The 22,739-nt window shown below is 46.1% G+C and overlaps 2 protein-coding genes across 3 annotated transcripts; both read right to left on the reverse strand.

Annotated features, from left to right (window-relative positions):
• Nucleotides 1-336: 336 nt before the first annotated feature.
• LOC111075134 (obscurin) lies at nt 337-19,485 on the reverse strand. The gene is given in 39 exon segments (XM_022368250.2): nt 337-581; nt 651-756; nt 829-2,480; nt 2,546-2,678; nt 2,743-3,443; nt 3,514-4,095; nt 4,173-4,410; nt 4,484-4,669; nt 4,748-4,888; nt 4,947-5,116; nt 5,184-5,365; nt 5,423-5,724; nt 5,793-6,785; nt 6,849-7,041; nt 7,098-7,237; nt 7,305-7,516; nt 7,602-7,858; nt 7,924-8,292; nt 8,352-8,591; nt 8,663-8,777; nt 8,847-9,013; nt 9,823-9,897; nt 10,074-10,255; nt 10,333-10,438; nt 10,504-11,364; nt 11,422-11,932; nt 11,934-11,983; nt 12,043-12,227; nt 12,297-12,432; nt 12,502-12,587; nt 12,651-12,807; nt 12,866-13,168; nt 13,806-15,828; nt 16,008-16,100; nt 17,508-17,673; nt 17,744-17,914; nt 17,968-18,099; nt 18,190-18,311; nt 19,080-19,485. Coding segments are annotated over 39 exon segments (12,588 nt in total). The 5' UTR covers nt 19,089-19,485; the 3' UTR covers nt 337-440.
• Nucleotides 19,486-19,832: 347 nt separating this feature from the next.
• On the reverse strand, nt 19,833-22,601 carry LOC111075113 (synaptic vesicle 2-related protein). Of its 2 annotated transcripts, XR_002607889.2 has the most exons (9): nt 22,213-22,601; nt 21,901-22,157; nt 21,718-21,842; nt 21,595-21,658; nt 21,396-21,521; nt 21,271-21,342; nt 20,799-21,193; nt 20,332-20,743; nt 19,833-20,271 (listed from the first exon to the last, which is right to left on the reverse strand). XR_002607889.2 is itself a non-coding variant. In XM_022368221.2 (8 exons), exons 1-8 carry the CDS (start codon nt 22,316-22,318, stop codon nt 20,458-20,460), a joined length of 1,431 nt encoding a protein of 476 aa, XP_022223913.2. In that variant the 5' UTR covers nt 22,319-22,601; the 3' UTR covers nt 19,833-20,457. The 2 variants fall into 2 exon arrangements, 1 of the variants encoding a protein (XP_022223913.2); XM_022368221.2 differs by having other exon boundaries at nt 19,833-20,743.
• Nucleotides 22,602-22,739: the final 138 nt, after the last annotated feature.

Below are 22,739 nucleotides of genomic sequence, written 5' to 3' on the forward strand. Positions count from 1 at the left end.
ATTCCGATTTTATTTACAGCATCGTAGAAAAAGGCCGAGCGGAAAGCTTTCATTCCGAAATGACCAAAATTCATTGCGGGAATAAATTTTTACACATTCTGTGTGCTCTGTGAAACACCTGATGGATGACCTTTAGCTATTTTTAACTCGGGGGGGGGAAAAACACTATATCTATTAATTTATGGCCGCATTTCGCTTTATAGATTTGTGGAGGTGAGAACGAACGTGGGAGTGCCGCGATGAGTCGGCAACCGTGTGGGCGCAACAACATTGTAAACAAAAATTCATTCAATTCAAATCAGTATATTTTGTTTTGATTTAATTAACCAGATAATATATTTATATATATAGAACTTTCGGATGTTGTATAATTATTTTATATTCCATATATACAAGAAATAAAAACAACATTCTCTTATGCGTACGTCGGAACTAATTGACTAAAATGTTGTGAGCAGTTCCTCTTGGATGCTATTCGATCGAAGCAGTTGAGTTGGTGTAGGTCCACCGGCAACCGTATTAAGGACTTTGGATGATGTAGCTGTGGCGTTCTTGTGGTCATGGTATTCATCGCAGAACGACTAAATCAGGGAAAATAAATTATGAGACTTCAAAGTAAAATTGGCATAGCATAGGGACTCGAACATTACCTTCAGACGACTGCCCAAGAATATAGCGCGCTCTCGTTTTCGAACCATATAGTCAGAGGACATGAGCCATCTGTGCTCCAAGCAATCTTCAGTGTATGGCCGTTTGCTGAAATGTGCATAACAACAGGTTGATAAATGCAAAATATGTATGCTCGCCTGTGTACTCTGGTGTACTTACGTAGGATGACGCTTGAACAAGAGCATAATAAATCGTGTTGCCTCTGGGGTAACTTCCCGGAACAGATTCTCGAATCTATAGCGCACAAAGGAAATATTCTGCTTCGTTTCGTATTCGTCGGTCCCGCGGAATGGGCTGCATCCGGACAAGAGCAAGTATGTCAGTGCACCAACGGACCAAATGTCACTCTGAGGGAATATTGGCTCGTCGTTGATCATCTCCGGCGGCTGGAAGTCCAGCGAGCCGCATGGCGTCACCTTGACGCCCAACTTGTTCACCTTCTTGGCCGACCCAAAGTCCACCAATTTGACTTGAATCGAGCGAACGGATGCCATTACCACGTTGTCGGGCTGTATATTGAGATGGCAATAGCCACGCCAGTGCAGGTATTGCAGGGCGTCCAGCAGCTGGGTGACAACGCTGGCCACCATTTGCTCGGAGTACTCGTGGCGGCTGCTGAAGTAGGTGAGGACATCGGCTCCCTGGAGCTTCTCCATCACGAATATGGCTATGGGCACGTTCAGCGGCTTGTAGGCACTGAATAGTGCCGGTATGCGCTCATGCCGCAAAGTCTTAAAGTTGTCAAACTCGGCCACGACCGAGTCCTCGTTTTCATCGGTCACTTCGAGAATCTTGGCCACCACCACTGTGTCGGTGGACTTTTGAATGCCCTTCACGATGGTGCTGAACTCCCCGCGCGCTATCTCCGAGATGAAACTGTACTTGTCGCTTACGGAGGAGTCGGTCACCCAATTGGGGGGCTCTCGCTCGCAGTGGTAGTCGGTGTGCACGCGCTCCTCTTCGGGTATCACCTGGTGACCGTTCTCGGTGAGCTGCTGTAAATGCTTCATTGCCTTGGTGATGTGTATTTTGGGGGCGTCATGGCCCGCGGTGGATGCGGCCACGGGGATTCCCATTTCACTCCAGCCAATGCGATTCTTGGAGGCCAGCCTGAACTGGTAGCTGGTGTTTGGCTGCAGATCGTGCAGCAGGTAGAATTCATGGTCGATGTTGTCGGCCACCGTGGTCCAGGCATCGCAGTTGCTCAGCTTGTGCTGCAGACTGTAGCACAGGACCGTGGAGTGGCCATCGTCGCGGGGCTGTTTCCATCTGAGGAGAATCTCCGTGCCGCTGTTGGCAGAGATCTCGGGAGAGTCTGGTGCATCTGGCAGAGTGGCCACCACGATGCGGCATCTGGCCACAGTTTGACCGACCTTATTCCGTGCCACCACCTTGTAGACACCCACATCGAAGTGGAGGGCTGGCTCGAATCGCAGAATGGAGCGACCATCCTCATCGACTGAGATTTTGATGCGCTTGCTCTCGGACAGGACCATGTCGTTCTTGAACCACTGGACGCATGGCTTGGGATCGCCGACGGCAAAGCAGTGGATATGACTGGGCTGGTTCTCGGTGATTGCTATCGTCTGGGGCTTCTCCCGGAAGAAGGGCGGATAGCCCTCGCGCTGCGTCTCTATCATGGCCTCGGCTTCGGTGTACTCATCCAGACGTGGCCCCAGCTCCGTGCGCAGGCGCCTAATGGAGTAGGAATCATTGGCCGCATACATGCTGATGCGACTGCGCGTGCGCTCGTCGTCGATTTCCTCATCCATAATGTCAGTGAAGCGACGTCGTTCTCGGATCACAGGCAGCTGCAAAGGATGTATTATAGTTAGACACGACTAACAATAAAGTGGCGGCTACTCTGTACACTTACCGACCAATCCACAGAATCGTTTAGGGCAAACGATGGGGATCGCCTGTGGGCCACCTTCATGTATTCACGCAATCTGACGGGGAAGTTGACATCCCGCAGTTGCAGTAAATATGTATCGGGACCATACTGGTAGCTACGATTGGAAGTAGTAAGGAAAATTAAACTTTATATATCATTTGCTGTATGTGTATACTTACTGGCTCTCCGATTGAATCAGACCTAGCTCGTAGTCGGGATGCAAGTATTTCGAAACAACTTCCTCGCGCTTCGCTCGCTTGCGTGGCTCTGGCAGGGGCTCTGGCGTCTGCTCGGGGGTGTAAACGTGTCCGGGGGGGTATACCATTTTGGATGGATGTTGGAAGCAGCCGCTCAGACGACGCCTGCGGAAGTAGTTCTTGCAAGAGGCATTTGCATACCAGTCCCTGAAGTGGTCGTAGTAGCTCCTCAAACGATCCGTACGGATTTGATAGTCGTGATCGGAGGCCTGGCGATCGAGCATAAAGAACCACGGATGCTTCAGCGCTGTCTTCACATCCATGCGCTCCTCCGGGCTGTAGAGCAGCAGACGGCTGATAAAGTCGCGGCCATCATCAGAAATGTGAGTCCATAGCTCGTCCTTGAAGTCCCAGCGACCCTCACGAATCTTGGTCAAGGTCTCCCTATCATCTATGCCCAGGAACGGATTGCGACCACTCAGCAGTACGTAGGTGATCAAGCCCACGGTCCACATATCGTGCGAGTAGTTCACGCCCTCCTTATTAACCACTTCCGGGGACACGAACTCCGGCATGCCATAGTCCAGTGTCGAAAGATTGTGCTTGTTGATTTTCCTCGACAAACCAAAGTCCGATACCTTAATGTAATCACTGCCGACCACCGAAATGAGTAGATCCTTGATCTGTAATTCGCAATATTTACATATGTAGCAGGATGATAGATAATGTGTAGTCGCAGTTTCTCGCGCTTACCGTGAGACCCATGTGGCCCACTCCGATTTCATGCATGTGCTCGAGGCCCCAAAGAGTTTGCCTCACATAATTGGCTATGTCTCGCTCTGTGTAGTAGTCGCGCCGGAGCAGATTGTCCCTGACCAGCTCGCCTCCAGCTGCCAGCTCCATAATGAGGGTCACGCTGCGGTCCGTGTCGTAGGCATCGTAGGGACGGATCAAGTGCTTGTGGTTGAACGTGTTCATCATCTCCAGTTCGTTCAGCATGAAGGGTCGCAGCTCTGGTCGGCCGTACATAATTTTCGCCGCATAGTTATCGCCAGTGGCACGCTCCACGGCATGGTAGGTAATGCCCTGAGTGCCGCGTCCAAGCTCATCCCCAATATCGTACTTGTCCTGGTAGCGCAGCTGCTTGGATCGCACATACGGATGTCGGCCGTAGGTCTTGTAAATGTACTGATCCTCGTTCTCCTCAATATGCACTGTCACCGAGGTGCTAATGGAGCCAGCAATGTTCCTGGCACTAATCGAATATAGTCCGCCATCCTTGATGATCGAATCGTGTATTGAGAGCACATAGATGTCGGGGTCATAGGAGCTAATCTGGTTACAGAAAGGCAAACAAGCAAACAAATATGTCAATGCATAAGCCAGAGTGGAAAACCTCGAAGAATATTCACCTTGATGCGAGATGATTCGGCGACTGGCTTCCAGTCCTTATACCAATGAACCTCTGGCAGGGGAATGCCCACCAGCTTGGCCTCGATTCTTCCGTTTTTGCGGGACATTATGAAGGTTTCATCCGGTCGCTTCAAGAACCGCGGATGCTCGGCAATTTCCAATCTCACCCGCTGCCTCGCCTCACCGTGCTCATTCGTGGCGACTGCCTCGTACCAGCCCACATCGCGATCCAGCATTCTATGTTTATGCACACACACAAATGTGTAATGGTAATTATTATACGAGTATAGTGAGTACGACTGGGACTCACTTGTTTATGAAAAGCGTCGCCTGTCCATTTCGTGTGTAGCTTTGATCGAATCTGCCACCCGACTCGATGAGCATGTCATCGAAGTAGTAGGTCATCTTTGGCTTCGGATAGCCATAAACGAACCACATGAGCTCCGTGTTGTGTCCCTTCACTCCGTAGCTAATGTCGTTCTCGCGCAGTAGGAATCTGTGCAGCAGCAGAAAATAAAAAAACGAATGTTTAGTGGCTGAATTCCATGCGGATCTGAAATAGTTGTTGAATTACTGGGGGGACTGGGCTAATCCGTCATGGGGCGGCCTTTCAATATCAAAGTCCTTGGGGAAGTACGGCGAAGTCTCTGGTCTAAAGTCCGTGCCCGGTGGCAGGTAGGTGTAGATTTTCGGTGGCTCTGGCACCAGTTTTTGCCTATACAGGAACCAATTAATGCATAAAAGTGTAGCCCTTAAAGGTGTCCTCTGCTCACCTGTAGGTCTGAGTGTAGGGACTGGGATCGCTCACGCCAAACTTATTCTCCACTCGAATCCTAAATCTATAGTCTCTGAATGGCTCCAGATTGCGGATGTCGCAGGCACAGCTGCGCACTCCAGTTCTCAGGGTACGCCAGTCTCCCTCGGGTAGGTCCATCATTTCGATCTATAGCGTTGCAGCGTTTATGTCAGTATTGATTGAGGATAAGTGGATAAGTTTCCTTATCATTTACCTGATATGTGATGGGATAGCGCGGCGTCAGTGGCACCGATGGGTTCCACGACAGCAGCAATCCCCGATCGGTCATACGGGATATGATTGGACCCTCCGACAATGGTGGCGGAGCTCCGGACTTTTTGTACTTCTTGAAATCGGTGTATTGATCCTCCAGTGGCTTCTGCTGGCTGTCCAGCGCTGCAATAGAAATGGTCTGAGAATAATCTGAGCCCAAGCGAGAGCACCTGCACCTACAGTCGTAGAAGAGTTCCGCGTGGCAAATATCATCTCCGTATGGGTTGAAAATGCGGCAAGAATAACGGCCCACATCGTACTCGGTGACATTCTTGATGGTCAGCCGCAGGAGGCCGTTCGGCTCGATGTCCATCAGGATCCTATCTGAGGGGAAAAGCCTCTGGTCGTTTTTAAACCACTCGACCTCTGGCTCTGGATAGCCCGTGGCACAGGCTGTGAACTTGGCAATCATGCCCTCATAGATGTCACAGTCGCCAATCTTCTTGAGAAATACTGGGGGCTCTGATCGCGAGTGCTTCTTGCTGCGATCGAATCGAATCGAATCAGTAGAGATTTTAGAGCGAAATATACTCGTACACAAAATACTCACATTTCGTTGACAATATCGAGACGTCCTTGGGTTATGTCCTTGCCCTCCCTGTTGCTGGCGATGCATTTGTAGACGCCTTGGTCACCCTTTTCGCAGTTGTTGACAATGAGCGTGTGGTGATCGCCATCGTTCTTGATGGTGTACTTGTCCGACTTGGGAATGGGCTTGTCCTGGAAGTACCACACCAGATCTGGATAGGGAACTCCGGAGACGGTCACAGGGATCTTGGCATTGTTGCCAAGCACCTGCTGCTGATCGGAGATCTTTTGGGTGAACACTGGCGGCTTGTACACCTTCCTGACATTCGCATTGCAGGCGGAGGAGTCTTCGCCCAGGGGATTGGCCAGCAGGCAGGTGTAGTTGCCCGAGTCGGCTGCCTCGGCTGGCTTAATGCTCAGTCCGATGTGTTTGCCATCGCAGGTCATCAGCAGACGCTCGCTGGGAGCGAGAGTGACTCCATCCTTGGTCCAAATCACCTCGGGCATTGGGTTTGCAATGAACGGCGCAGACAGCACGAGTTCCTGACCCTCGTCGGCATTCACATCCCTGAGTGCGGACACAAACTGGGGCGCTTCTTCGGTGGCCGTTTCGTCCACTTTGGGTGCCACGTACAGCTTGGCCTTGGACGCCGTGGTGCCCTCGCAGTTCTGAGCTATCACCTCGTATAATCCGGAGTCGCCGGGCACGGTTTTCTCTATGATTAGGCTCGTGCTGTGGTCCGGATTCTCCACGATCGCAATGTGCTCGGGGTCTGGCAGAATTTCGTGTCCGTTGTGGAACCATTGCAGTTTCGGTTTCGGGTTGCCAACCACCTTGATGTCCATTTTGACGGGGAAACCTTCGATGCTTGATGAATCCTGCAGCTCGGCCACAAATGCCGGCTTGGACTCCTTGGGCACAACCTCCACCTTGGAAACGCCCTCCATCTCACCGCCCTTGTTGATTATCAGGCATTTATAGACACCGGCATCCTGCGGCTGTGCAGCATCAATGCTAAACATTGGATGATAGATTGAATCCCTATTTGCCGTAATATGTATATCACAAGTGTCCTACCTCAGTCCGATTTGGCCATTGGGATTGTTGATAAAGTTAACCTCCGGACTGGGACGAAGCAACATGCCGTCCTTGTACCATTTGACTTCGGGAGCTGGGAAACCGAACACCTCAGCCAGCAGCTTCAGAGGTTCACCCACGACAACAGTTTGGCCCGTGAGTGGCTTAATGAACTTCGGCTCCATCTCCTCAGCTGTATTCCAAAGCAATATACTTTAGTGAGTAGAAGATAAAAGATGCATTACATACGTTTAACAGCCACAGCACAGAGTGCCACCTTCTCTCCGTGCGGATTGGATATGATTAATTTGTAGGCGCCCGAGTCGTTGGGTTCGCAGTGGTTGATCTCCAATTTGACCAATCCTTCGGGGCTAGTGGAGATCTTTACACTGAAAAGAATGGTATAGGTGGTACATTATTGGCTGTGTCGGTGTCGGGTTGCTGCTAGTGGCATACCTATCGCTGGGCTTCACTTCTTCGCCGTCCTTTAGCCATTGGACTGTGGGCAGAGGGCTGCCATCGACGGTGCACTCCAGAACGAGGGGTTCACCCTGCAGCACGTCCAGGGCATTGTCCAGCTTCTTGACAAAGCTTGGCGCCAGCGAGAGCAGAGCCAGCTTGAAGGATGCTTTTGTCACTCCGATTTCATTGGTGGCCACACAGGTATACTAAGAGCAAGGCAAGGCACTCCAGTTAATATGCACTTTGATACTGACTGTTCATGGAATGGATTGGATGGGATATTTCACTTACCGTTCCAGCATCGTTGTCCCTGAATGTTTTTATATCGAAGACACCTTCGATTTGATCGGATCCCTTCTTGGTGTCCTCCTTCTTGTAGAGTTTGTCCTTGTTGGGCTTGTTGATGGCTTCGTAGTTAATGGGCTTATCGTCCTTGAGCCATTCAAGGGTTGGCAGTGGGACGCCATGGACCAGAACCTTAGTGGAAACTGGCCGGTAGTCATGAATGCTCTGGCTCTCAGGATTGACAATGAATGTGGGCTTCTCCACTGGAAAATGTTTAAATAATTTGTTGTAGCGATTACCAAGGGAACACCAAACAAAAGGAGCCTACCCAGCACAGACAAGTTGAAGTCAACACTGGACCTGCCCTCGCTGTTGACTGCGGTAATGGTGTATTTGGAGGATTCGCTTGGAGAGACTGCCTGGAAGACGAGTCGGTACTTGTCGGCATCCACGTCAGCGATCACCTCACAGTTCTCGTTGTTGCAGAGGTTCTCATTGCCCCTGGTCCAGGACACCTTCGGCTTGGGGTTGGCGAGTACCAAGGCCTCGAAGCAGACGGTGTCGCCGGGCATGCACTTGCTGTCCACCAGTCCGGAAATCTCTGGCTTGGCCAGAACATCTACCCACCCGCTGGTGGCCAGCTCTCCGTACTTGTTCTTCACCTTCAGCTCGTACCGTCCCGAGTCCTTTATATCAGCTGTAATCGAATAGAGAGTTGAGTATCCTACCAACTTTACACAAAATGAACTGCAATACCATCCGAAATATTCAGCGTGCAGGTATATTGCTGCAGCCCGTGCTCAAGTTCTTTCTTTTCCACCTTCAGCTTGAGGTTATTGCTCTCCTTCACCGGCTGGCCGTCCTTCAGCCACACGATTTCGGGAGCTGGATCAGCTGTGAATATGACAGGCTTCGAAACCTTATCGCCCTTGTTCACCTTAATGTCCTTCAATCCCGATCCCTTGGTGAGTAACGGCTTGCGGTATTCAGCCACACCTTCAAACGGATGAGCAATGGAATAAATTGATTATATTGATATTGATATATTTTTGAATGGCATATCCCACCTGAGAGAGAGAGATCTCCTTGATGCGACTTCTCGCCACATTTATTTTGCACAACCACCTTGTACTCTCCAGCATCCACCAGATCTAGGGACTCCACCTCCAGCTTATAATGATCCTGCAATAAATCAATTGTTTTACTCGAATATCCCGTAGTTGTGTATTCAGGCATTCAGATGAAACAAACCCCATCCACGGTAATGGCCGTATGCTTATCCGATGTAATTGGTTTCCCATCGTGATACCATATCGCTTCCGGCTTTGGTATGCCCGTGGCAATGACCTCGTATTTGAGTGGAACACTCTCAAAACTGTGCGTCTGGAAGACGTCCACGTGCAGGATTTCAGGAACAGCTACAAATGAGGCAGTTATCAGATAAGTGTGGATCTAATAAATGCTCAACTTAATTGCTAGTTTTTCACTATCATATATCTGTACAGAGAATAAGTACTTATAGTACACAATCGAATTGTTTGGTTAGTGTTTTGCAGTGCAGCATTTATCCATAATCTTTCAGCCTTTTGTCACTGAAAGTATTGTAAACCCAGCCCACATATCCAATAAAAATATTCAAATTAATATGTTAAATTAATATGTTCCAGTAGCAGAACGATGCTGCAGATTTGTTCCTGCGTTAGAGCTCTGAAAATCCAATCAAATATCACAGTATCCAGAAGGTCGAGTGCTGATGATTATTTTGAAGAGATACATATGTACACATGTGAGCAAAGTGATATCACCCCTAAAGCAGTGCATTTACATTGTATAAAAAGACATTCAATGCTTATAAACTATTTTTAGGCACGAGTATTACTCGTGAGTGCTATTACTCTGCGTTCGGTAAGAGTCGATGTCGGATTTAGATGCTCGTGCATTTATTTATTTGTAAGTAAATACATACTCCACTCCACTCGAATCATTCCATTCCCTTAAAACGATTCACACAGAGAGGCATTCAATTCGCGTTTATTACAGATGGTTAATATTCGTCTGGATTAGTGTTTGTTTTGTTCTTTGTACAGTTTTGATTGGATGGATGATGGATGAATGAGTGGGATGTTAATGTTGTCATGTTCGATATTAATTTGTTCATTCCACATCCATTAAGTTATTATTTTATGGCTCTTATTGTTGATGTATTGTAAATGTTTTTGTGGTTTACCCCCTTCTTCAGGTTGTTCAGTCGTCGCAATCATTGTTTTAGTCACTGTTTGTTCCAGAGACATTGTGTCGCTTGCTGTATCAAAATTTCATATCGAAGATTAGGTTACGTTTTCAATGTAATTTCAAAAGAAAAACCCTACGGATTGATGGTACTCCTTTTCTGTGCCCTAAATTTACGGTTCGTTCCCCCCAACATTATAATACACACAGAATTAAATCTTCGCTTCTGTTATGCCCAGGGAAACTTACTCAAAACAACGACCTTGCAGGTGGAGGTCGTCTCGCCAATGAAGTTTGCTGCCTTCACCTCGTAAGTACCCGAGTCTTCAGTTTTGGCCAGATTCAGCGTCAAGTAGTAATTTTCAATGCGCTGAGAGTCGCGTGAGATTTTAATGCGTGCATCTTCGTAGATTTCGTGGCCATCTTTGAACCTAGGTAAAAGACACGAATATGCAGGTGTGTGTGTTGGGTATCTCAACAATTAAAATCTGTATAATTTGCCATTTACCATTTAATATTCGCCTCTGGCTCGCTGTACACCTCGACCTCCAAGGTAAAGGATTTACCCTCCTGCACCTCTATATTCTTGAGACCCCGCTTCACCTTGGGTTTGCCTTGGGTTGGAAATAACAAGGAATAATCAGCGAGCACAGAAAATATAAAGGGGAGGCACACTCACAGTTGACCGTCACAACGCAATTGTCCTCAAGCTTTCCATAGTCGTTCATTATTTTGCAGCAGTATGTTCCTTGCATATTGGTGGCCGCCTTATTGAGAACCAGTTTGAAGTCGTTTCCCTCCTCCACATGACGGAAATCGTTCCTCTTCTCATCGATCTCGATGCCGTCAATGTACCACTTGACGTGTGGCTTGGGATAGGCATCGATGCCCACAACGAGCTCCACATTGGAGTCGCCTTCCACCACGGTAATGTTTTTCAGCTTCTTGGTGAACTCCGGCGTGCACTTGATCAGCAACTGCGTGGAGCTGGTCGCCGAGCCGTGCTCGTTGGTGGCCTTGACCGTATATTTGCCAGCATCCACGCGGGTCGCGCCACTGATCTTCAGAGTGTAGGCGTTCCCATCGGTGCTTACGCTGTACTTGGAGTCACTCAGCTTGATCTCAGTTTCGTCGTGGTACCAAAGGAGCTTCGCCTCGGGATAGGCATCTATCCGGACTGTGATCTGCACGCTCTCCTTCTCCCCGTGGATGTACTCGGACTCGAAGTGCTTGACTATCACTGGCTTTGACTTGACGGTGCAGCTCCAGTACTCGGACGTCTGGCTGATGTCGTTGGTGGCCCGTATCGAGTAGTTGCCCGCCTGGGCGAGCTTAATGTCCGAAATTTCGACCACCACCTTCTCCAAGCTCTTTCCAATGGAGCTGGATGAGATCTTCACGTTGCTCTCGCTGCTCACATCCTTCGCATTGTTGGTAACAATCACCTCGGGCTGCGGGAAGCCTTCCACCTCGATTTCCATTTTGATTGTCTCGCCCGCCGAGCAAGTAATGTCCTTAATCTTCTTTATCTTTGGTGGAGCTACAAGGGAAGGCGTTAGCTTAATTTTCTCATTCTATAATTAATTGTAAGCTTTACCTTTCACAACCAGATTAATGGTCGACTCATCCTGGCCCAGTTCATTCACAGCCTCAATGGTGTACTCTCCGGCATCGGCTGTGTTGATGTTCTTTATAATGAGGGACATGCTCTCCTCGTCCTCGTACATGAACTTGTGCCGGTCATCGACCTCTATGACCTCGCCCTCGTGCTTGAAGAGGACGGCTGGCTTGGGGAAGCCCTTGCACTGCAGCTCCAGGATGGCCGTTCCGCCGATGCTCGTGTTGGCCTCGCGGTGCTCGATCACCAAGGTGGGCTTCTCCGGCTCCCTGTTCAGCGTCTGAATGGCGCCCTGAACCGACAGCTCGGCACTGCAGGAGATATTGCCAGTGGATGTCTGCGCCACACACGTGTAGATGCCGGCATCCTCGGGCTTGACGTGCTGGAAGACCAGCGCCAGCGAGTCCTCGTCCTCGCCGAAGAGCACTTTGAAGCGTTCCTCGGGATCGAACTCCTCTCCGTTTCGCTTCCATGCGAACACGGGCTTCTCGTCCGGCAGGCAGAATCTGACCACTGAGCGCACCGAACGGATTCCTGTCCTCTGAAAATCAAATAATTTAATGCAATGATGGACATGCCAATCGATCATCGAATACCTACCCACTGTGGTGGCCACAGCCTCACAGCTGGCATCGCCATACTTATTCGAGGCCTTGCACGTGTAGGCTCCCGCATCGCTTTTCTGTACATCGGCAATGACCAGCTCATAGAAACCCAAATAGTCCTTATCTCTGATAATTTGAATGCGATCGTTGATCTCCAGTATTTCCACCTGATCTTTGTAGCTGAAAATAACATAAAATTTGGTTCATTCGACCCATTCGACCGAGGCTTGGCTTTCTCTTTGTACTTACAACTTGACCCTGGGCTTGGGATCGCCTTTGATTTTGATCATGAAACGGAAGAGAGTGTTCTCAATCATTTCAGCATCCTTCAGGCTAACCAAAAAGGCTGGCGCCACATTGGTTTTAGTTTCATCATGGCCAGGTGCTGTATAACATGTGTAAAATAATGAAAAATGAAGTAATTTTATTAAGCTTTATTGAACCTCTAGCATACCTTGGCCAACAGCCAGCTGGGCCGATAGGGTTGTTGTCTCCGACGCGGATTGAGCGCGTATGGTGTATGTTCCTGCATCGCTCTCACTGCAACAAAAAAATATATTAAGGGTTCGAAGGGGGGAAACTCATTTAGAATGTATTTCAAACCTGCAGTTCTTGATGTCCAACCGATACGAATTCATTGGGGCACTCGTCTGAATCACTCGATCAGCCAAACGATCTTCCAAGGGCTTGTTATCCTTCAGCCAGGTAACCAGTCCGGGCTGATCCTTGAACTGGATCTCAAAATGCGCTGTCTCTCCAACTGAAACGGGGTTTGGCTGAGTCTGAGCAGCAGTATAATTATGTATGAGAGAACTTACTGTCCACTTGGACGCTCTTTAGCATCTTTACGACAACAGGCTTGTCGACAGAGCGCAGGGGTCGATCCTCTAATTGACGGGAAGCAGACCGGATGCCAGCACGCGATTCGGCGACTGAGTAGGATGCGCGGCTCTCAGCTCGACTCTCGGCGCGACTCTCTGTGCGGCCTGTGGCCAGAAGGGATGAGCGTGCCTCAACCTTGTCAACGGAGCTACGATCGCGTCTGGAGCTCACTCCATAGTGCTTCTCGGCAGTGCTGTCGTACGAAGTACCTCTGTCGTAGTCCCGCGTTCTGGAGGATGCTGGTTTCGAGAGGCGAAGCATGGAAAGTATATTTTAATACGATTTCATTAATCAATTAAGCACAACGTAAAAATATATGCATACAACAGATCGATATACATGTATTTTTGCATCGCTTCTTGTATTCTTTAGAATCTGAATTGACTGTAAACCAATTGGGGAAATCTGACAAGGATTGGATATACATGTGTGTGGGATTCAATGGAGGATTGTGAAGGAATAGACACAAATAAATTGTTAATTAAAAACAAGCAGAGTCTGTGTATCTGATCTGAACATTGAGATGAATTGATTTGAACACAGTTATTTACGAGGAACGGAACGAGGAACGTTTGTGACTCTACAGAAGTGTTCGGCACGCACACATTCATGTTTTGCAGTACGTAGACAGCAGGCAAAACGGAACATGCGAAACTCACGCAAAAGTACATGAAACTTTCTGAATTTGATTTGCTAGAAGATAAGAGCAACAAAAACAACCTATTCCTGACATTTGGACATTTATGAACATTTAACATGGGTCCCAATCCCAACGATCCCAACGATCCCATCGATAGTCACACAAATTACTTTCACATACAAGTAAATAATTATATTTGAACTGAAATGGAATGGAACAGAGAGTCTGCAACTTACTTTCATAGCGCCGTTTGGAAGCCACTGAGTAGCCAGAATAATAATCATCCATGCCACCGACGCTTTGGCCTCTGGCTTCAAAATCTGCACTTGGCTCTCTGAAATCGTCAGCAAGAGACTCAGTATAATCGCGTTCAAGCTCAAAAATGTTAACGGGCTCCTCGATAATCTCATAGATGGGTCTTTTCTTAACGGGAGGGGTAAATATGTGCAAGAAGTCGCGTGCTTTTGCCTTCTGTACAGTGTCCTGGGCATAGTTAGTGGAGTCCTTCGACTTGAGGACCGTGTTCTTAATGCTTCGAATTTTCTGTTTTGCATTGCGCAGCGAGGTGTCCGACGAGGACACGTCGTAGATGCCTTCAAAGAAGTTCTGTGTCTTCTGCTCTAGACTCTCAGTATGGACTAGGAGGCGCTTGATGGTGGGCGGCGGCGGTGGAGGCGGTGAGGGTGGGCGTGCTTTGACAATTAGTATCTCGATGGTGGTTTCATACGAAATGAGCGGAAGCGGTTGGAAGAAGCCGGGCATTCGCGTGAAATGAGGCGGAATTGGAGGCGGAGGCGGCCCTGTCTGCTGCAGGTATTGATTAGCGCCGCCCCTATCGTTTGCTATGTTGGTAAGTCGGTTATTCCAAATGGTTAATGAAGCATTATCGGTTATATTAGCAGTGTATCCCTGTCGGCCCTGCGAACCCCTCGGCGCAGTGTCGCTATCCTGCAGGGATTCGCTGTAGCCAACGATATCTTTGAGCTCTATGGGTCTGTGCTTAGTTACAACAGTGTTATCGCTTTTGTTTTCGTTTACGTTTTCGTTTTCTACTGGATTGTACACTTGAATTTTTGGAATCGAATATTGTGAAGTATTGGGCTTTAGCTCTTCGGGGCTCTTACCAGCTAATAACTCTTCAATCTGGCTGGTTTCGGTGGCAGACTCTTCTTTCCGAACAACCGATTCGATTGCACTTGACTCGGTGGTTTTCTCAGTTACAGATACAGCTACGTGCTCGTGTATTTCTTGCTTTGCAATTGAACTGGCGACAGCCACTTGCTCGACTTCCCTGGAATCTGAAGTCGATTCTGGCACTAAAGCTGCCTCCGGTTTGGGCTGTGGTGCAACCTCTTTGACTGGCGGAACCGATGGAGATGGAGATGGAGTAGACCTCTCTGGAGCAGCCTTAGAAATGAACTCTTCTCTGGTGGCTTCAGTCTTGGTACGAACTTCCGACGAAGTAGACTGCGACTGCGAACTAGAAATATGTATGGACTCGGCCTTGGTGTGCTTTTCGGTAATTGTCTTTGAAGTGTATTGCCGGTCGTGCTGTTTCTTGTACAGCTCGATGGCCTCCTGCTCAAGCTTCAGCAGTTCCTGCTGCTCGAGCTGCAGACGCTCTTTGGTCTCCTTGCTCAGGAAGTAGTTCTCGGCCACATCGGAGGGACGAACACTAGAACTGGGATCATGAGCCTCTGCGCGCTGAGGCAGGTGCAGCAGCAGCTCGCTTTCGGCGGCTACTTGGGAGGAGTCGACTTTCAGATCGTCTGCGTTGTGCTCTTGCAGGGTAACGTCTTGGTTGGCATGCGAGGAAATCTCTTTGAACCAGGTGAGGGGAGCCTCTCCGCCGTGCGGCTTAATATTAATCGGAAAGATTGAGTTTGCGTCGGGGACCTTCAGGCTTATGAGAATCTGTTTCTCATCGGCTCTGTGCTCGATATTACAGAGCGGCAGCTTGACGATGTTCTGCAAGATAAACACGGATCTGCTCTCGGATATTTTGCGAACCTTGGTTATCAGTATTCTGGACTTGAACAGGAAGCAGTAGCGCTCATGCGCCTTGCCGTCTTTGTCGATCAAAGTGCACCACTCGTGGAGCAAGAGTCGCCCCAATTTGTAGATGTTGCCGCGACAGCCCTCGATGCTGGAAAGAAATCTGTTGTCATATGCTCGACTCGGCACACTAAGCATTAACTCTAGGGCCCGCTCCAAGTCTTTAACATTCTCTTTCAAGCTTAGTGAGTATTTAATGAAGTCCTGCGAAAACAAACATTTATAGAGTAGTCTTAGCATGAAGCAGAGGATGATTAGCTAGCATAGTATTATTGTGTGTAACTTATAAAAACAAAGATTGCAGATTGAACAACTACAATATATATATATGTATGTAGAGAATATACGAGCATGTATGTATGTCTGTATGGTCATGTCCAAACCTTGAACAAAAGTTGATAATCGTTTATCCGTTGGATGGGTAGCTTCAGATGTTCCGAAAGAGATTTATCGTCTCCAAGTTGTTTTGAAAGTTCCTGCAAAACCAAGGACATGAAAATGTTCTAGAAAATGTTTTCTATCTATGAAAAAATAAATCGAATTTATTGAAAAATGGCAAAATGGAATAATAATATTTGTTGATATTTGCGGATTTGATAGTTTTGTGCATCCGTTTGGGTTTGGACTTGCGCCAGTTCGCCATCCCCACCCACCCGTTCCCATCCACGAGAGCATTGAATATTCACTTATACATTCAAAACAAAAATTTTTTCTCTATCTCTCTCGCGTTTGGGTTATTTTTGGAACGATGTTTAAAAATTTATCACTTGTTGCAAAAATGGATATGTGTGCGTGAATGATTTTCGGTTTGGAAAGACATAGTCAGATGTATGTACGTGTCTGCCATCCATGTACGAATATGTATACTCAATATGTGAATATAAGAATATGTTTAGAGCGATTCACTCGGTCATGGACTGGGGGTATGTCTTTTATTCACTCTTCATATTCACCAGACCACGAATACCACGAATATTCACTGCTGAACCAATTACGAGCAGACACGATGCGATCTCTTTAAAGTCAATGTTACAATAAATATATTTGCCCGTATATACACGCATTTGAATACTTTTAGATGTGAGGTCAAATAAGTGTGCTGTGGCTGCGGGAAAAGTCTTCGCATATGTATATATATATATTTATAAATATATATACGTATTAATGTACATATCTTTAAATATATATATGCATATGTACATTAGTATTATCGTGCACAGTAAAATGTCGGAAAAATAATGTTGCATAACGGGAAAACGTCACAAATATTAACAAATTGATTTGAAATATTTTTGGTTCTCGCTTCACTTTTTCACACATCAATCGAAAGCAGTCAAGCAGATCGATCTTAAATCGTTTTATGGTGTGGTTGAAACCCTTTTTTTTTTAAACATTTAAGGAAAAAGTCTCTATAACTATTTAGATAACTGTCACAATAACTTTGTGGATTTCATTTATGACAAAAGTAGTTGGAAGGAACTTCAAGTACCTAAAGCGAAACGGTTACGTATGGGAATAATTAGCACGACACGACCGCCAACACCACTCGGAAGCAACTGAAAACTGCGAAAGCTTTGGGGTGGAAAGCGTCTTGCCTTTAAAAATAAACTGATATTCTCGCACATACTCGTACCCATACGCATGATATGTGTGGACGATCCGATCCAACGTTTGGGGCAGCTTGAATTCAACCAATAATTACACAAATACGAGTAAAAGTCAAAGATATTTTTTCGTTTTGGCCAGAAGCTTGCAAGGAACAGATGAAACGAAAGCATTATCGACACCAAAAATGATCTATGGCGAATTTATGCCCGTGCATATCCCAAAATAAAGACTCACTAGCTGCCAATTCGGTGGAGTCTCGTGTTGAGATAACTCACTTGAAAGTATTTGTTTGCCTCAGGGTTGGAGCTGAGGTACTCCTGGGCCAGTGGCTCGTTTTGGCAGTACTCCACATGCTTGTCAAAGTCCCGCTCCAGGCGCAGGAAGGTCTTGGCCACCATATTCGGCTGATTGCTGTAGCACTTGAGTCCTTCCTTGAGCACACTGCAATTGCAAATGTGCGATAGACAATACTGATACTCTTCTCGGATCGAATCTGCCTTGGGTAACTTACTTATTATGAAACTCCGCAATGTGCAGAAAGTTGCAGAATATGACATCCTTGTTGTCTCTCACCGATCTGGGCACCACCGGTTTATCAATGCCTTTAATGTATTTTTCCACTACATGGAGCAGATCCCTGGAGAACTCCTCCTCGGTTTCCACCAGCTCCCTCAGGATGGTTCTGAAAATAACCCGATCAATAGGTGGTACAGATTTTTAGTTCGTAATGCTTACCGCTTTTTAAACTCCGCATCGCCGGTTTCTTTTCCATTTGAGTTATTCATATTGGGATTAAATTCCAGTATTTCAATTGGCACCCAGCCTTCCTTGGGGGAATCCCCACTATCGAACATTCGCACAAAGCATCTGCAAGGGAGGGAAAACAAGACCCCCAAAAATCAATCGCTTTCACTATTCTAAACTCTTTAGCCTTAAACCTTGGTTAGTCCAACGTACCTTGATTTTTCTGCTGCTTTTGTGCTCAACAGTTCGACCAGGTCTCCGCGGGCAACACTGATTTCGTCCGCGGCCAATGTTTGAGCCTGATAGTCACGACTCACGAACACAATGTCCGGAACCTGTTGATTTAACAGATAAACAAGGTGTAGCGTTCTTTAAAATCAAAAGAGGAAGCACTACAACGGAGTGTTAACTCAATGTACGATTGGATATTTAATTAAGAGCGCGGAAAGCTCGCAGCTTGTTCAGTCTGTCTCTGTGCTGTGCAAAAATTAGCTCGTTAGCTGAAATTCTATTTTGCGGTTGACATAGACACGCGGGGCATGGCTCGTCTATTTATTCCGCTTTTCAATTTGACTGAGTGCAAAGCTTGATACGATCGACATCAGCTGATTGCACGGTGCAACACAGTGTCCTCTCTTTAGCGGGGCTTCCTTACGATCGATCGAGATCCATTTGGCACTACGCACTATGTAAACTTGGACTTTCCCGGAGGTCTAACATTTAATATTTTGGATTATTGGATCAGCTTCTTGAAAACAATTTATTGATTGTATCCCCGAAATATTGGAAATTAGAAAAAAAACTTCTCTCAGCGATCAGATGAATGGATTTATTCTAATATGATATTTTCCAATAGAGTTAAAATTTAACCCACAGAATGGTTTCAAATTCAAATATTATCCATTGTCTTTGATTATTCGAAATGCTCCCAGTAATCGTGCTCTACTATATGTACATATACTCTTCTCAGCACATATGTATGCATGTATGTAGGTTGCATTGCACAAATGTATTAATAAGTAAATTTTGGCACATGTTCATATCTCGCACGAATTTATGTTGAATGTTTACGGAACCGACCCGACCCGACACGCATGACTTACGTTATCCATAGTAGTTTTGGATCTCTGATTGACTTTGTTATCCACTCCACTTAATTCACATTACACTCTCTGCATAAATGAATGCACTTCTGTATTGCATAACTTATTACTGCAGGCAGCTCAAAAATTCGTTTCTATTTATTTGCACAGGGTTTTTGGACACGCTCTAGCGCCACGTAAATCAAAGGATGGGCTGTTTATATTATTCGGCTATGGGCTAGGCTATGACCGGAATTCGTTTGTCATAATTTTGTTCGCAATATTCGATCGGTTCGGATGTAGCGCGCAGTATATTAGATTTCCTTATAGACGGTCGTCGCGAGAAAATAAGAAGGAAAAAAAGAACCAGCCGCCGCGTGCAGATACCAATGAATTTAACTGCATCCCGACAACTGTACGACTGATCGATATTTGCTGATCACAACAAAAGCTTTCCTCGAAAAAATCGTTTCAGAATTTAAAAATAATGCACCTCCCAATGCATGTGCATAGCTGCATACATACATACATACACATATGCATACAGATGTATGTGCTTAGATTCTCATCTACTTCTAATACAAACACACACACACAAACACAAATACGTTCTAAAAGTTTATAGCTGTCACACTATGCTAGTATATATTAATGTATGGTACGTATGCACATCCCTTCCCTTCCCTTCCCTTACATACCACACACACCACACTCGTATTGTTGTAATATATAAATCAGTTTTGTAAAAATATAATTTAAATATTTATATTGCTTGTACATATGTATGTATGCATGTATATTAACAGGATGAATTATATATAGTCGATTGTTTGTTGCATAAGGGCGGTGAGGGGAGGGTACTTTAATCACTAGGGTTAAACATCCCAGTCTAATTACTCCCAATACTGAATATAGACGAAGAAGCATCTGGTCTCTGGTCCCAAAAAGGAGGGAACTGTAAAAGCTTAAAAACCTAGAGCATAATGATCATTTGGTTTGGTCACATCTCATTGAGCACTTATTGAGCTTTTTTTCTCTCAATTTTAGATGATTCATCCGCGAATTTCCAGCTATCCTAGAGACTACTTAGGAACAGCAACCAACATCAGAACCACAACCTACAATCATTGTAGTAAGGGAGGCTCCATTTCTTGGCACTCATAACTGAATGTAAGATTCCCTTTTGAGAATAGCATCAACTACATTGAAAATACTGAGAAAATAAGAAAACTTATTTTAGTTTTTCAACAATTAAGAAACTAGTCGTGCCCACCGTTATTACACACAAGCCCAAAACTAGGCAAATGCTTTAAATGTGGTTGGAAATTGAGCAGCAATTTCTGCTATGGGTCAGGCATTACATTTAGATTTCGAATTTCGCTTTCATTCCGACACACAACTAGTGATATCCCATATTTTCGCGGGGCAGAAAAGCGCACGCGATGGCTGCGAGGAGTCCAACGCATCCATAGATAGAAACGGCCTGTACTCTGGACGACTCCATCAGTACTTGGGCCACGAACGGGGTGAGCATGGCGCCGAGCCGGGCCAACACAGAGCATCCTGAGACACCTATGGATCGCAGAGCAGCGGGATATATTTCGGGAGTGTAGACATATATCGCTTGGAAAATTCCTGATATCGCTCCCCTGGCAATGAAGAGTGTAGCCGAAGTGGAGAATCGACTGAAAATAAAGATTATAAATCTATTAGATGCTAAAATAATAATTGAAACATTACCTCGAGACTGTCGTTAACACGAAAGTACACAAGACCAGTACCAAGTACTGTAGGACAATTGTTTTCTTCTTTCCAAACAGTTTAATCACTTTGATTGTCAGCAGTATACCGGGAAATTCCGACAGAGTAATCCAGAGCAAGTCCATGAAATCGGAGGTCATAAATGTAACGCACTCATTCGGATATTTCTCCTTGTTTCGCGCAACCAGCAGCTCTGTGGTAACCAGCACCAATCCGTAATAACAGAAAGCCGAGGCAAGCCATATAAACCATAATAGGAGAGTGGTCCGATACAGATTGGGACTCAGAAGCGACCTGAAGCTCTCGGTGGAGCTGGGCTCTTCATCGGCAATCAAGCGACCGATCAGCATATGACGCTTATTATTCTGTGCTATCTGTGCCAATTAAAATCAAATCAAATTAAACGTTAGCAGTTGACTTCACTATATGAACTATATCCCTGTGTTCGTACCTGCTCTAGAACCTTTAAGGCTTTATCGTTACGTCCATTATTTGAGTGATATCGAGCCGATTCGCTAAGCCACTGAAAGTTTTTAATATATTTCTTTGACGTTAATAGATAGTCCATTTAAATACCGGGGAGAGCAGTGTGAAAATCAATAGCGGCGTAGCCGACAATCCCAAAAGTCCTCGCCATCCAAAGTAGGGATATATAACCAGGGCCAAGACAACCTCGAAGCACGCTCCCAATGCCCAAAAGCACTGATATTCGTACATAAATGTAAAAGGAAATTACAAATATTCGATGTAGGAGGCCAAACTATCAGATACTTACATCCATTAGGACGACGCACTTTCCCTTGTGCTTTGTGGGCAAAAACTCTGCATACAACGTGACACTTAAATGTGCATTTATTTGAGTATGGAAGAGTTTCTCTTTATGACAATATGTACTCACGATTGTGGGACGCATCCGATGGTGAACCCTACGAGCCCTCGCAGCGTTAGAAGCCAAGCATAGCTGGGGGCAACTGAGCTTAGAATGCTATATAAAACTAATAGTACTCCAAACAAGGTGAGTGCCTGCAAAGATGTTAATTAGTTTAATTTGAAGACCATTAAAGACTGGAGAGTATCTTACCGATTTGCGGCCATATCTGTTGCTCAGCTGGGTCCAAAAACTAGAGCTAATCATCATTCCCAAAAACACAATTGTTGTGACTGAAGCTTGCTGTAACTTGCTCACGTTCCACTCGCAGAACAATGCCGGACCAATAATACTTAGAATGGCCATTTCCATGGAGTCTGCCATCCAGCAAAGCCCCACCATCAGCGACAGTTTCACATGGAACCATCCAAATCCGAATGCATTAATTGCTTGTTGAACCGTATATGTATCTGCACAATAACAATATCAATACTCTTGTGGGCTTACTTGGGGTTTGTTACTTACCATCTGGATTAATGGATACAGTCTTTAGCTCTAAGTTGGATGCATGGGCTTCTCTTTGGGCGTAGTTCTCCGTCGACGGAAGAGTTGTTTCATTAAGATAATACATTTTATAGGCTGTGCTATATATTCAGAGGTTCCGAGTTATGCTCGATCAGCTGGAGCAGCAGCCCCTCCCTGTTCGCAAATGCAACCAATCGATCCGATCTATTTGCTACCTTTATTAGGAAGGGAAGTCTTCTATGTCAAAGAAAGTTGGTTGAGAATTCGGGAAAGAGATTCTACATGCAATTGATTTATAAATTAATAAACATTTGAAATGTTTCTACTACTATCAGCACATCGCAACTTTCTTGGGCACTTTCTTTTTTCCGCACACCAAACAGAGAGGAGAGAATTAGATGTAAGGTAAACAACAGGTAAAAACACACACACACACACACACACACCTGCAGGCAACTCCCATAACTCTGTTAAAAGGCAACGACTGTCTCGATTTCGATAGACTGCCTGAGAGCCGACTGTAAAAT

This window comes from Drosophila obscura, unplaced genomic scaffold, assembly GCF_018151105.1.
Source record: "Drosophila obscura isolate BZ-5 IFL unplaced genomic scaffold, ASM1815110v1 contig_151, whole genome shotgun sequence".
Taxonomy (NCBI): Eukaryota; Metazoa; Arthropoda; class Insecta; order Diptera; family Drosophilidae; genus Drosophila; species Drosophila obscura.

Coding starts and splice junctions, on each gene's coding strand:
- LOC111075113 (XM_022368221.2), bottom strand. CDS start 22,318: ATGTATTATCTTAATGAAACAACTCTTCCGTCGACGGAGAACTACGCC. Junction 21,194..21,270: donor CCTTAAAGGTTCTAGAGCAG/GTACGAACACAG, acceptor TAATTGGCACAG/ATAGCACAGAATAATAAGCG. Junction 20,744..20,798: donor GTGTTAACGACAGTCTCGAG/GTAATGTTTCAA, acceptor CTTTATTTTCAG/TCGATTCTCCACTTCGGCTA.